At 42.6% G+C, this 15,951-nt stretch overlaps 1 protein-coding gene across 2 annotated transcripts in view; it reads right to left on the minus strand.

The window, feature by feature from the left end:
• COL25A1 (collagen type XXV alpha 1 chain) overlaps positions 1–15,951 on the minus strand; it is a 971,115-nt gene that overhangs the window by 26,509 nt on the left and 928,655 nt on the right. Inside the window, exons 33-35 of one of the 2 annotated variants that reach the window (XM_029596528.1) lie at positions 2,514–2,567; positions 2,152–2,178; positions 1,055–1,108 (exon numbers count right to left, since the gene is read on the minus strand). In XM_029596528.1, the coding sequence (XP_029452388.1) occupies positions 1,055–1,108; positions 2,152–2,178; positions 2,514–2,567 (135 nt within the window). The remainder of the gene's footprint in view (positions 1–1,054; positions 1,109–2,151; positions 2,179–2,513; positions 2,568–15,951) is intronic. The other variant, XM_029596536.1, reaches the window with a different exon arrangement.

Genomic DNA, 15,951 nt, shown 5'->3' on the forward strand with positions numbered 1-15,951 from the left:
TCACATATCTTTGGCATAGAGGATTGATACATGCTGCAAAAGACAGAAATGGGCCAGTCAGATTGACTAATTCAGCTCTTTCAAATATACATCTTTCCTCTATTTTGAAGATAGGTTTCAACCTGGTTCAAGATCTTAGGGCCTGATTCATCAAAGCATTTTCCCATAAAGACAGAATGGGAGAAATGCCTTAGTGAATCAGGACCTTAGGTTGTTAAGTAAAGTATAAAAAGGTTTCTGGACTCCCATATGAATTTTGACATTTGACATTGTTTTTATGTTTAATTTTTTTTTTATATAAGATTTGTGCGTATCACAGTTGTTTGTATAGTTTATTGCTGTTGTAGAGTATTTTTTAGCCAGCTTTTTGATCTTACATTTGTAATTGGAGTCTCGCATAAAACATACAATAGACTTATGTTTATGTTTTTTGGACTTCACCATTTTCCTTCTAAGAATCTGTGCTTGACAATAACAGCACAGTGCTTGATTGGGGCAGAGCAAATGCCTTGGCCCGGTTGCATCTGGAAACCTCATCCTTAATTTCTGGAAAATGCTGAAAGCACTATGCTCCTGAATTATTTTAGACTTCGGTGGAGCTTTAATTTTTTTTCTGCCTGGAGATCTTTTGGTTTACTCATACTCAGCCTGTGGCTCCTGAGTCACCTGTGACTCTTCAGAGTTCTCGCTGTGGCTTTGTCTTGTACCACGGAGGACTCCGTTCATTAAAGGTTTTCCTCCCATTCTACGTCTACAAGAAAATCCTTTTGAGAACATTGCCCCTGAATTTTGAAAACATCACCAGATTAAATGGCACTAGTACCTGCATTACATTTAGAGGTTTATAAGGGAGATGTTTGAATGTGCCTCTCTGAGTCTTAATGTGATTCACCGGATGGCAAAGTCTGAATATCATTGATGCAGCTGATGTTTATACTTGTGCGGTCATTTGGCACACAGGATGAGGATTGGGTTTATTTGGCAAGTGATAGGATTGAGACAGCAGAACTGACTGGCTGAGAAAGCACAGAAAAGTTAGCAGCATTTCAGTCACCTTTTCTCCCCTTTCTCCTGGGTCACCTTTTTCTCCTCGTGGACCTGGGAAACCCTGAAAAAATACACAAGAACACCTTATCTATCTAACCTGTTTGGGGTATCGGGAAAATAAATCAGAATGTATGGCTGGAGTGCTATAATCATAGATAATTTTCAAAATGAAAAGGATGTGTGCCTTGGGTCTGCACAGTAGAGCTGGCACATGTTGCTGTCTCCAACAAGAACTATCCAGAGATGTTGGGGTACTGGAGCTTTTGAAATCCCCTCCGAATCCGAAGACTTCATAGGGAACGCCTGAAGAACAGACTTGTGCGCTCTCAAAAGCTCCTGCACAGCACCATCTCCAGGGCCAATATGGCTACTGGATTTCTAACAGGGAGAGAAAGATCCTGATATAGCACAGTGTTTGTGACCAAGAAGTACAGCCCCGGAGCCCTGAGAGGTCAAAGAGTCCTGTTATTGCTGAAGTAGATAAACTGATCTGCACTGACTGTCACTAATTCCATGTAATTTGTTATAGGGTGCTTCCTCCATGCTGAAGCAAGTAACAGTAATGGTGCAGGGAACGCACTGACTGCAAAGCCTGACAGGACAGATGGAAGAAGCAAGCATAGGTCTGAACAGAGCTGAGAAAACTGGGTGAACCCATGTGCTGTTTGTTTTAATTGTGCTCTCTTATATTTGCCCTCACTTGTATAAATAGTTTAGTGCGTCTTGTATAAACATATGCTTTCCAAACATGTTGGTCTTTTATACGAACACTACTTTACTGGCATCTTGTGAAAAATAATACTTTTGGCTTATGCTTTTTGTGAGTGTGTATATATCTACATGTTTTTCCTTTACTATGATTTTGGATATGAATGCACAGAAAACATACAATAGCTATAATCTACATACATTCTTTGTATAATATCCAAAATCTGGGGACATTAATATACAATGTGCTATCTCCACCTAGTAAATGGAAAAATGAAAAATAAACAAACATCAAAAGGAAAATAAATATACCATGCACATGCATTCATCACTAATTTTGAAAAAAATATTTTGCCAACCACTGTGCTTAATAAATCAGCCACCAGGCATACTCACATCTAAACCAGGTTCTCCATCTTTGCCCTGTCAAAGGAGCAGGCAAACAAAGTCAGAGTTTCTAAACCACTATTAGATTGTCTCTTATCTCCCTACAGTGTTTTCAGAGCCAAGCCTGATAGGAAAATTCTGTCTAATATGTACACGCTGCAGAAGTGCAAAATCCCTGGCTTTCGGTGGAAGCAGCCATCTATGTTATCGGATGTGGTACATGATAAGGATTTATCTCAGGTCCAATTACTTGGGTTTATCTGTCCTCTCCACCCTTACTGAATTACTGCGCTGCACTGGAAATAGCAATAAAATACAGTACAAGGTATTCAAGGTTGACTAAAAGTGTCAGTAAGCATATGATAACATACCGGCAAACCGTAAGGTCCTCTGGGTCCAGGGTCTCCTATTGCTCCCTTCTCACCCTATAAAAGAATAACCATGCGGGTTAAGAAGGGCCTTTGGTAGGCGAGGCATTAGAAAAGTCCTCTGGGGGAAAAAACAAGGAACCTCATTATTTATTTTATTTATTTATTTAAAAGCTTTTCTATACCGCCTACACAGTACACAGGTCTAAGCGGTTTACAAAATTTAACGTACATAAATACATTCTGACAAAAAACAGTCATGATGAAAATAAAATACACAAACAAATGATAAATCTATCATCTTACAATAGGGAGGGCAATTTTCACAGACATAACAGCACCCTACCCATGGGAATCGAACCTTTGAAAATAAACCTGCCGTCTCTGCGAGTCAAAGCTCATTTGATGTTCCACCGCCCATGTCCTTTTGCCCGCATTGTAGTGGAGGCATTCCCATGGTGGGGTTAGGTCAGGGGAGAAAACTACGTGCAGAGTTTTGGATTTTCAAAACTACACACATCGTTTTGTTTGTAAATTATATCTGCTGAAAAAGCAGGTGCAAATCTCCTTTTCCCTGAGGGCCATTTACAAAATAAAATTCGCATGGATATTTACTTTGAAAATTGGTGCAAAGGCCGCACATAAATTGCACCTTAAAGCAGCTTTTAGTGTTTAATCAGATTCTGTATTTGGCTTGTTTCTTCCACTTGTTCCTAAAAGCAAACCCAACTGGCTGATACAGGTATCCAGACTAATATGTAAAAAAATGGAATAAGTGTGGCTGTCATTCATTGCACTAGAAGAATCTTCCAGCAAAGAACATAAAAAGTAAAACAGGGATTTGTCCCTTTTTCTGAGTTTCTAAACTAAGTTATCCTTCCTTGCTAATCACTTTCACATTACTTCTCCTTTTTAGAGGTAAATGAACTGGTCTATAACTCTCCCACACATGGACAGGTGGACTAATTCACATCTGTCATAGCTATGGAATTTACTCAGAGTTCCTTTTTCTAATTGTCAGTAAATGTATTGAAAGCTGATTCCAAGCCCTCATTAAAGGACTGCGGAACAAGACAGGTTCAGATTTTTTTATTATACGTAAGGTTGTGGGCTTTTCTATTTGTGTTTTTAAGATTATGTATGATTTGACTATGTTATCTACTTCAAACATGCAATGTATGAGTGCAGGATATAAATATTGCATGGTATCTGTATTCCACTGGATGTGCTTCCAACCAGGAAAAAGCAAGCAATCCATCCACAGGCAATCTTCTCATCCCAAGAACAGAGGGCCTGAGCTCATCAGCTAGCTCAAGACTGACAGAGCGAGGGGAAGCTCTATTCCAAGAGTGGCTTTGTAAAATGAAGGGGAAGGAAACATAAAAGATGAAAGGGAGGTCAGAGGATCATAAGGGGAATAAAAAGAATTGTGGAAAAAGAGAAGCATGAATAGAGGAGGGAAGAATATATATATATATATATATATATATATATATATATATATATATATATATATATATATATATATATATATATATATATGGTTGTAGCAATGCATTATGGTAAAGAAGGGAGGCAAAAAAAGATAATGAGTAAAGAGAAAATGTAGAACAGGGATAAAATGTGTTGGAAACAGAATATATAGGCAATGTGTACTTCCAGTGACTGAAAACAGAAATGCCTATTGTGTTCTTTACTAAAGCTAACCCTGCCCCCTAAGCTCACTCTCTGTGCTGCCCCTTTTCTCTGCTGATACTAGGTCACAGACAGATGGACATAACCCGCCCATAAGGTGTCCTTTTCATAAAGGACGCCTATATTCCAATAACTAAAGCCTGTGATAAAAGGCATTGGCATTACTTGCTTGACAAAGAGAAGGGTTATCATCTCATACAAAAATGTCAGGCCAAAAGCAACATCTAGCGACTTCTTCTTTCAAGACTCTCCGACTGGAAAGAAAAAACTGATCCAGCACCTTCAGTAGAGTGGCCCCCTACCTTGCAGGCCACTAATGACTACAAGACATTTTGTCGCCAACTGAAAATGTGTTTCTTCCAGATCTGCCCTGGAGGCCATCTAAACAGATAAACATCCTTCGTTGTCATCCCCAAGTGACATACCCGAAGGACATATATTAATTCTTTTTGTTACTTACCCCAACATGCAGATTTTCAGCCTTTAATGTCTATACTTAAAGGCTGAAAATTAACCCCTTAATTCAACTGTGACTATTTAATCCGCCTTTAACCATATCTCTATTATAATCTGCTGCTAGCAGCTCTCCTAATCTTATGGTAGTCTTATTAGAAGTGTCTGTCAAGTCACGAAAGTTAGAAATCTAAAATTCAATTAAATTTAAAAAGGAAAGAAGGGATAAAAGAGGAGGAATATAAGGGGCCATACATAACTGATGCCTTTAGACAAGTCAGTCAAAGGAAACCGTACTCAATCAATCAATCAATCATTTTATTTACATCCACCTTTTCTAAAATCGCAAGGCAGGATACAACATGATAAAATATTAACATAAAAGTGTGGAACACATCTCATATAACTTAATAAAATAATTTAAAATCTTAAAATACATAACCAAAGAATATAAATAAATAAAATGCAAGACACAGAATAAGGAAATCAATCAAAACAACATTTAAAAAAAGATAAGATAAAGCACTTAAACAAGGCTTATAACTAAATCAAATATTGCCTAATAAAATTTAAATTTAAAAGCCTGTTAAAAAAGGCTATGGGTTGAATTTTCAAAACGTTACGTAAATAAGTGACCTCTACATATGTATTCCATATTTTATAAAAGTCAATAATGCATGCATATTTTCACTTTTGTGCACACATATACACATGTGAAAATGGAGCAGTTTAGGCGCATTCCAGGGCAGGGCCAATATTTAAGTAAGAAAGTTGCTATTTTAAAAGGCACTTATGCATGCAAATGTGCCTGCTTACTCGCATAATTTTGCACTTTCTATCTATCTGACATAAATGACGTTAAACATGTTTATTGCGTAGTACTGACTAAATGGGAGTTGGGTGACCTGGAGGAAGTTCAGGCTAAAGAACCAGGAAGGTCTCAATGACCTGGAGAAGGATTGGGCGAACTGGTGGACTAATTGGTAAAACTGGTAATTTCCTTGACACACGTTTTAATGTGTGTAAATATGGTTTTACATAAGTAGGTCCTACTTTACTTTTGCACATAAAATATAAATGTGGAAAATTTTAAAATAGGTAGGAAAAAACCATGCATCGAATGCATTGATTTATGTTCTTTCAATGCATTCCATGTATTCACGCGTAAGCCTACGTATGCGCATATGTTGTAGGGTAGAGATATACGTCTTTTATAAAACAGGGTTGGTTATAAAAAACTAGTGTAGATCTGCTTATGCCCATATACGCACATATATGCTGCTGCGCACATTTGCTTGAAAGTTATTCTCCATGTTTTGATCAGTTTCCTAAAACTTAAGGGGCGGATTTTCAGAGCCCTGCTCGCCTAAATCCGCCCAAAACCGGGCGGATTTAGGCGAGCAGGGCCCTGCGCGCCGGGAAGCCTATTTTACATAGGCCTACCGGCGCGCGCAGAGCCCCGGGACTCGCGTAAGTCCCGGGGTTCTCCGAGGGGGGCGTGTCGGGGGGCGGGCCCGGTCGTCGCGGCGTTTCGGGGGCGTGTCGGCAGCGTTTTGGGGGCAGGTACAGGGGCGTGGCTATGGCCCGGGGCGGTCCGGGGGCGTGGCTGCGCCCTCCGTACCCGCCCCCAGGTCGCGGCCCGGCGCGCAGGAGGCCCGCTGGCACGCGGGGATTTACGCCTCCCTCCGGGAGGCGTAAATCCCCCAACAAAGGTAAGGGGGGGGTGTAGACAGGGCCGGGCGGGTGGGTTAGGTAGAGGAAGGGAGGGGAAGGTGAGGGGAGGGTGTTAGAGGATTCCCTCCGAGGCTGCTCCGATTTCGGAGCGGCCTTGGAGGGAACGGGGGTAGGCTGCGCGGCTTGGCGCGCGCCGGCTATACAAAATCCATAGCCTTGCGCGCGCCGATCCAGGTTTTTAGCAGATACGCGCGGCTCCGCGCGTATCTACTAAAATCCAGCGTACTTTTGTTTGCGCCTGGAGCGCAAACAAAAGTAGGCTATTCGCGCTCCTTTTAAAATCCGCCCCTAAGGGTTTATCATTTAGATAAGCTTCCTTTGAAATCTAGTTCCCAAGGAACAGTGCCACGCAAAAAAAGGCCATGTACCGGGTACAAGCTAGCTACTCTTAGATAAGAAAGGTACTACCTGGGCACAGTAGAAGGAAATGCATTCTGTTAGCCAATTAGAAATGGAACACTTAGTTACGGTAATTCCAGGCATATTGGTGTCAAGCACAACGAAAACTGAGTGGATTATTTGAGGGCTCCGGATAGGGTTACGGCTCCCTTGCGGTCCAAACTGCAATGTCTATTCACCTTTGTGGATTACTGCACAACTTTAAGAAGAGACTTAGGATGCGTGCTCAGATCCAGCCTATTGTGACAAACTTTGTATAGGGTGGATAAAACACTATTGCCTGGAGCTCACTGACTCCATGTACTCAAGTGACTGCCACCAAAATTATAACATTCCAGGTCAAGAAATTCAGCTCATAAGAATCCAGAGTTTCAAAGGGAGTTTTCACCAGCTGTTTTAGTATCATCTTGAAGTTCCATGACAGAGCAGAAGGCTGGATGGGAGGCTTCAACTGATGCCTGCCTGCAAGAAATGGACAACAAAAGACTGTATGGAGATAGATTTACTAAATACATGGTGGTGATAAGCGCCAATCATATTGAGGTGAACCCTAACTAAGATGGATTTCAAACCCAACTCAGAGAGGTGTAAAAGGTACTCAAGCAGTTTTTGTGTGGAACAGGAAAAAGGATCCAGGGCCTTTCCCACACTACATGGCAAACTTTCTCTGCTTCAAATCCTAGGATGTCCTTGTGAAATTCTTCCTTGTAGCCATAAGAATATGAGACACATTGTCAGACAGATTCAAGTATTGAAGGGCTACTCTTTCAACATCCAGGCTGAGAGGGCCAGGGACATAATGTTGGGGTGATGAAAGAGCCCCTGATTCTAAGTGATGAGTATTGGGGAATTCCCTAACCTGATTGTATCCCTGATGGACATCCTCCAAAGGAATGGGAACCAAATCTGTCTTGGCTTATACGGAGCTATGAGGATCATAATTCCCAGTATCTTCTGAGTTTCCATAAGGTCTTACAACCAGAGGAATTAGAGAATTGCAATCAGAAGGCCCTGATTACAATCTAGGGTACAGATGATCAGGGCTAGTTGCCATGCACCCCCTTCTCTTGGAAAAGAATTTTGGGACCTTGACACATGCTGAAATTTGGCTTGCTACTCCCCTGTCCAGGAACCATTCAAAGGAAACCAGGATCCAATTTAGACTGTCCACAAGGACAGTCACCTCACCCACTCATATGTGTCTCTGAGGACCATTCCACGAGAGATAGCTCAGCACAGTATCTGGACTGTTATGTGCCACAGGAGATATGAACCCATTCTCTGCTTACTGAACATAGTTAGCCAATCATCTGTTTGTATTAGGACAATTTTTCCCTGATTGCCTTTAGCTCAAGGAAGTTTATCTGATAAAATTTTCCTGAGCAGATTTTGTAGATGGGTACTGCCACAATATCCTTGGGGGGCATCCATGAACAGGCGTGGACACTTCCTCCTTCTGCAACTCAAACAGAATGGCCTCTTTATAAAGTTGGCAAAGCAGAGATCCTTTGGAGGGGACTTTTTCCTCTCCTATGGAGGGGAGGGATCAGAAAGAAGACCTGTTGAACCCTTCTGATCTGTAAACTCCTTAGGTCCATAGTCATACCTCCAGGATTATTCCATCTGAACCTGATGAAAGAGCATGGATTGGAATCTCAGCTGGCTATCAAGCAGTGTGCCAGAAAGGACCAACTCCCTATGAGGTCTAACTCTGATGAACATCTAACTCTGATGAACATCTTCACACTAAGGAAGATTCCCTTACCAATGTACTGGTAAATTACACCAGTGTGGCGAACTCTACAATGTGGAGGTCAAAGAGAACAATGATGGACATAGAAAGACAGACCATGAAGAGGATTATTGTGAATGATATATAAGAAAGAAAGGAAAATGTACACACTGAGAAGTCAGAAAACCAAGTGAAAGAGCCACAGGACTTAGACACACAGACATGCTTTCACTGCAGAGAGAGAGAGGCCACTTTGCCAAAGAAGGGCCCGAGACTGAAGAAGAAGCTCTGGGTGCCAACCTGATGATACCCCATGGTTGTAGCTTTGTGAATACTTCTCACCCTGGCCTTGGTGCGTTTGTGGTCCTCATTGAGCTGGATGGGTTCCATGCTCATACTCTACTTGATTCTGGGAGTGTAAAACCTTTCATTTGGAAGGAGCTAGTTAAGCGAGTCTACATTGATTATGAACCTCCAGTGACTGTAGCATACACTTATGGAGACCTGCACCTCCTTCATGCCACACGGATGTCACTGGGGACACTGGCTGAACAGGCCAGCCTTAAAGTAGGAACACTCCAGTGGCCCTTATATCAAGATTTCCTGGGATGTGATTTCCTGGATTTTGAGACTCTGTAGGCCCACCTTAACACAGAGTCAACAAACTATGAAAAAGAATCCTTGCTAGAGGCCTTTCCTTGGGGAAGTCCAGAATTTATCCGAGTGGAAAAGGAAGAGTTGGCCTTTGAGGGTACCAAACAGTTCTACAAAATTGTGAAGAGAGAGGACTGGCACTCAGATACTTCTTGTGATTTGTATGAGCCATTGATCCTTATACAGGATGATATTCTCTTAAATACAAAGGGGAAATTGAGTGATTAACTGGAAATATACCTACCAGGGACTTCATTGGCTCTACTTTGCATGATGACAATATATAAAGAATGCCAAGACTAAGGAGGAACCATGGACACTTTGGGAACCCTTAATTGGTTAAGAAAAGGTAGGGAAGGATAACCTTGGAAATGTTATACAAGCCCCACTCAAAATTGGTTTCCTCGAGTTTGGCCAAGGTATACGTACAAATGTTACAGGAAAAGGTATTCTCTGGTTTAGGGATCCCCATCCTGACCCTACTCTCTGTTGAAAAAAGAATAAGGAGGCAGAAAAGAATACAGAACAAGATCTCTGGCACTTCCTGTTGCCATAGACACAAGGTTCAGCATCTTTCAAAAGATTAAATACTATAGTTGTTCCCCAAAAATGTGCATTTTTAGGCAAAACTATAGCATTTACTAAGTGAAAGAAGAAAGAAAGGTCTTTTACCATACCAGCTGCATTAGTTGCAGCTGGTATGGTAAAAATGACCACCATACTCAGTGTCAGCACTAGTAGTAAGATTAGCCATAATGACGCTCTCCTCTAGTCCTGGAAAACAGGAGACAAAAATCAAAGATGTGGCTGGAGTGCCAGTCCTGGAACAGCTGGCAGAGCATGTTCTGCCATCCTACCAACATGAAGCAGGACTTTTGGTGGCGATGGGCTCAACTGATGATGTGGCTGTTACTAGCCAACCAGAGCAGCAGTAAGGCAGCATAGACTGTTCCTACAGCAGCTCCTCCCTTCATGAGCTTCCCTGTACAGTCTAAAAAAAAAAAAAAAAGCAAGCAGATCAGCCATGGGACAGTCAGCACTGTGTTGAGCTCCTGTTCTTGCATTGCGGCCTAAACTTGAGCCCAGGTAATGGAGGTTAAACGGAGATGGGCGAGGAGCTGAGTAAGGTGAGTGAGGCCTAAACATTGATTATATGTATTGCTTTGGGAATGCATGTAAAATTGTCACGCCAATGAAATAATCTGAATCTGTGAAAGCGGTACAGGATGTGGAGGAGAGGGGGGACTATGGGGGTAGGGGGGTGTTTGAGAATAAAGGAGAAAAGGGAATGGAACCATGGGATCATCTCCCCTGGCCCCAGCATGAGAGAGAAAGCAAGAGCAAAACCAAGTTAATCCACGTGGTATAGTATTCTAAGTATATGGAATACAATGTCCTATAGTTATACATAAAAAATTGAAGTAACTGCCATTAATGAATATGGTGGCATAAAAATCATGAGGCCAAATATCAGTCTTTATTACATCTTGGCGGGCTACAGTTAGTTCTGTATAATGCCTAGTCACTTCTCTGATTATGTTCAGGGATCATCTTATCCATGATCTGCCTTATTTGCTAGGTTTTAAAAGTGAGCTCAGCAAACTTATGTCAACAGACGTGCAGTACATCAGTCATGAGACTGCAAAGTGCAATAGTTTAAATGTGTAAATAATGAATATATATATATATATATATATATATATATATATATATATATATATATATATATATATATATAATCTTGGGACAGGGGCAGCCTGTTGCAACCTCCGTTATGTGCCAGCGCAGATCAAGTCGGGTCAGCAAAGATATCCTCTGACTCTGAGCTAGCAGAAATTCCTGGCATAAACTGAAAGAGGGAGGAGGAACTGCAAACAGGGCCAGATTAGAAAAGCATTTTGAGGAGAGTTTATTTAAGGAGAGGTGAGTTAGGAGGGAAGAAAAAGGACGGATAATTGGAAAGAAATAGAGATTTTCCTTCCTTTTATCCTAATGCATTTACTCCCCTTTCTCTCTGCAATAGTTTTGGGCGTAATTTTGTAACAGCCTGCATAAACTTGAAGGTAATTAGGTGCATAGTTTCCCTTTTAGAAATTATCCCACCAAAACTCCCCCTATACAATTACATCAGCTACAATCTGTGTGCAGATTTTTTGGCGAAAAAACGTACCCGCATTCATTTCACAATGCAATAGTATGTGGCTGTGCAAACCTCTCTCCGGGAACACCTCTGCTCCAGGGCCGGTGCTAGGGTGTGTTGGTGCCCTAGCCAATGATGTTACTGCGTCTCGCTGGTTGTTTACTATTAAATCTCTCTCTCTCAATGTACAATGTGCTCACAACAAACCGAAAATAAAAGGCCACCTTGTTTTATGTAAAGAGCGTCTCGAACACCTACCATGAATACTACGACCACAAACCTTCGAGCTGCATCTCTGCATTTAAAAACGCTGTCCTCTTCTGCCTCTCCTCTGACCCTCCCGCTTATGGCCTAGCCCACCCGCTGGCCCTGTTCTGCTCACTATCAGGTATATTTTAAAAGGAGTGCATGTGCAAAAGCCTGCTTAATTTTATACTGTGCGTGCAAGTGCACATGTATCATTTAAAATATCCCTGCTGCGTGTATGTGTGCGGTCTTTACACGCACAAGTCTCCATGTCTGGGGGGGGGGGGGGGGGGGGGGGGAGGAGAGAGAGCGAGAGAAAGACAATCTGACACTTTATATATCTCCCACTATAAGAGGGGCAGTTTCAACTCAGGATGGGTTTGGGGGGGGGGTATTATAAGGGTCTACAGACTCTTGTAGCTTACGCATACCAATATAACACCGCTCTCTCTCTCTCTCCCCCTAGGCACCTTTTCTGCCTCCTTATTCTTGACGTGCGTACTTCCCGGCTTCTTAAAATTTGTGCGGCTTGCGCATGGCCCACATACATGTGTATGGGGCTGTTTTTGTGCAAGCAAAGCTTTTAAAATCTACCTCTTTCGATAAACATGCACATGCAGGCTATTGGCGTGTAGGTTTACCTACTTATGGGGCAGACAGTTTTATAAAAGGCCATTTTTGCAAGTAAAGCACTGTTTTACCTGTGGAAATAGCTTTGAAAATTACCCTCCTATGTCTACATGATCAATATAGATAAATCACATGCAGAGGGCAGGCAGCAAGGATGGGGACAGCTTTTATAAAAGAGCTTGGACTGAAACAAATGCTATGAAAAATCTATCCCTAGATGCAGATTACCAGTCCCAAAACTACCGAGCCACATCATGGGGTGGTGTTCTTAGTTGAGGAGGAGCCATGGACTCTGTCTGGGACCATCTGCTCAAATGCAGGAACAGTAAGGACTGTAGCAGTGTCAATGACAGTGTCAGCAGCAACGCCTTGCACAGTACACAGCAGCTGCATCTCCCAGTTCCTCCTCTGCCATCCTACAATCATTACTCTGGTGTCAGTGGATTTTACTTTTGGTCAGTTTCAGGGTACACAGATTACTTTTCACTACAAGATGACACAGTAATGTATCAGGTAAGCTTGAAAACAGAGCAAATGCCTGTAATTCAGCTGCCTCTGGTACCACCCACGTGATAATCCAGGAAAAAAGCAATAAGAAACACTGTCCAACGTAAGAATGGTCTTCACACTCCATGTCTTCTCCACACAACTGATTTTTGAAGCCATGTAGGTTTTACGCATGCAGATGGCTTGTTAGTTTACGCATGCAGATGGCTGTTGGTCTTTTGTGCACATAAAGTATGGGTGAGATTCAAGATTCTGCATATATTTACGGGTGCAAAAAAGAGGCATTCTAGGCATGGAGTTAGGGTGCAGTCTGGATTTACGCGCACACTTTTGATCTTCAAAATTATGCACCGAAATCCACTCGCACAAGTTACGCCCTGCCATTAGCAGGTGTAAGTTTTGTGAGCGACTTTGTGCATGTACCGATGACTAATTTCAAAACTAAAACATGAAGCGGACATTTGGTTTGAAAATGAATGGAAAGTCTTCAGTTAATAAAATACTTGTAGGCTTTCCGTTCTTTGAAAATTACCCTCCCTGAGTGTAAGCATAAGAACAAAAGATGAGCCATACTGAGACCAATCAAAGCTCCATCGAGCCCAACATTCTATCACCAAAAGTAGCCCATCCTGGTCCCGAGAACCCAGATCTGTTCCTTGTTGCTCACTCTCAGGAATAAGGTGTGGCTTTCCCAAGTCTGCCTGGCTGGTAATAATGGCTTATGGACATTTCCTCCAGGAAACTTGTCCAAACCCTTTTTAAACCCTGCTAAGCTTAGATGCCTTGATCATATGCTCAGGCAACAAATTCCACAAATCATTTTGTAGTGAGTGAAAAAATATTTTCCTACATTTGTTTAAAATTTCCTGCTTTAAATCATGGACTGTTCCCTAGTCTTAGTACTATCGGAACAGGTAAATAACCGTTCCCTATTTACCTGTTCTGCCCCCTTATGATTTTATAAACCTCTGTCATATCCCCTCTTAGTTGCCTCTTCTGCACGCTGAAGAGCCTTAATCTGTTAAGCCATTCTTCAGAAAGGAGCCATTCCATCCCTTTTATCATTTTTGTTGCCCTTCTCTGTGCCTTTCCTGGCTACACTTTCTCTTTTATTTTTAGATGGGGCGACCAGAACTACACAAACTACTTAAGGGGCGGCCGCACAATCTATTTATTTATTTATTTAACAATCTTCTGTAACTTCCAAAAAGGTTTCGTCCAGTGCAGATCACAAATAAACAATCACAAAAGTCACACAGTTAAAAGCAACTAATAACTATAACAAATTAAATCAAGACAGACAATAAACACCTAAAGCCATCACTCAAAAGCTTCTTTGAAAAATATGGTCTCAATCTGCTTCCTGAAGATCTTTAGGTCATTCTCCTCCCTGAGATGCACTGGTAATGAATTCCACAATATGGGGGCTAAAAATGAAAATGCAGGATACCTTGTCTGCTCATGCTTATAAACTCATGGAGGAGGCACCTGCAGAAGCCTTGTTCTAAATGATCGTAATGAACATGGTGGGGTGTACCACTGGATTTTATTTCTCAAACAAAAATATTCAGCATTCAATAGCTTATGCAGCAATATCAGCAATTTAAATGTAGACCTCCATTTGACAGAAAGCCAGTGCAACTCTCATGGGACTGGAGTTTGTGGTCCCACTTTGTTAACCCCAATGGGCAGTGGGCAGCTGCAGTACACTAATCAATAATCAAGATGCCCTAAAACCTGGGTTTGTAGCATGGTTCTAAATGTTTTAAAGGTTTCAATATTTTAAATTTATGTCATGAAAGCAGGGCCATATTCTCTGGGGCTTTAGGGACTGTAAGTTGTGAGCATGGATGGAAGCTCGAGAGCATGAGCCCCTGTGCCGCGATGCAGCCAACACAATCCTGGGGCTTGCTGTGATCCACGCTGCTGGCAGGCGAGTGCATCTGGGCACGGGCTGGCTGAAACAGGAACACTCTTGACTTAGAAAAGGAACACTTGAACATCCAACACGCACCAGGAACTGAGAACCAGCTCTTTCAGTCTGTGGCTTGGAAGCGGATCATGCGTCAGGATAGATGGAGGCTGAGGACTCTGAAGATGACTCTGAAGATGACTCTGGAGACATGGACAAGATGCAGAAGACTTGGACAAGATGAAGGCTTAAGGCTTGAACATGATGCAGGCTGAAACATGGCTTGAAAACTAAAGCATGGCTTGAAACTGAAACATGGCTTGAAGACAGACACAAGGCTTGAGACAGGAACATGGCTATATGGAACAAGACGAGGGCTCAGGGCTTGAAAATGGTGGATGCTGGAATAAGAACTCCAGAGACCAGGGACAAGACTCAGGAACACAGAACTCAGAGCTCAGACTCAGGAATTCCGACTGGGAACTCTGACTCAGGAACTTGGAACTCCGACTTGGACTCAGGAATTCAAATCTCAGAACTTAGACTTGCAACTCTGACTCAGAAACTCAGACTTGGACTGGGAACTCAGATTCAGGAACTTGGAACTCAGACTCGGATTCAGGAACTCAGAATTCGGACTTGGAACTCAGACTCATGAACTCAGAAGAGACTCCGAAGACTTGAACCAGCGGTGAAGACTTGGACAAGACTCTGAAGATTTGGACTGAAGACTTGGATGCAGGAACCAGGAGACCAGGAACAGTAGACTACAAGAAACAGGAGACCTTGAAGGACCGGTAATCTTGCGAAGGCAACAGGAAGCATTCAGAAGAGCCCTTTTATAGGGTTGGCTGGAGATGACATCATTGGAAGGTGCTGCGGCATTTCCCGTTGTGGGCCCTTTTTATAGTGCGCATGCACACCTAAGGAGAATGTTGTCAGGAGCAAGGATGGAAGTCGGCAGCCCTCAGGCCGTGAAGACTAGGTCAGTGTCGGGCAGCATCGGTGGCGGCTCACCGCCGCAATGAAGATCACAGGTTGTGGCAGTGGCGCGCAAGAAAGTGACTGCAGCATTTGACCGTGTCAGGAGCATCTTTCCCTGCTGCAGCTCACAGCGATGGTGTTGGGGGAAAGCGGCGATTCGGGCCACGCAAGAAAGGTGGACGTGACATCCACTGGCATTGGGAGTCGGCGACATCGAGGCGCTTCCTGCAAGCAATATCGCAACATTGCAGCCTGGACCCTGAGCTATAGGGGGCCCTGTGGTCCAGACCAGCCAAATCTCCTACATTTGTCAGTAGTTTTCCACATTGGGGCTCTATCTCATGTTCTCCTGCAT

The sequence above is a fragment of the Rhinatrema bivittatum genome, chromosome 1 (assembly GCF_901001135.1).
Source record: "Rhinatrema bivittatum chromosome 1, aRhiBiv1.1, whole genome shotgun sequence".
Classification (NCBI taxonomy): domain Eukaryota; kingdom Metazoa; phylum Chordata; class Amphibia; order Gymnophiona; family Rhinatrematidae; genus Rhinatrema; species Rhinatrema bivittatum.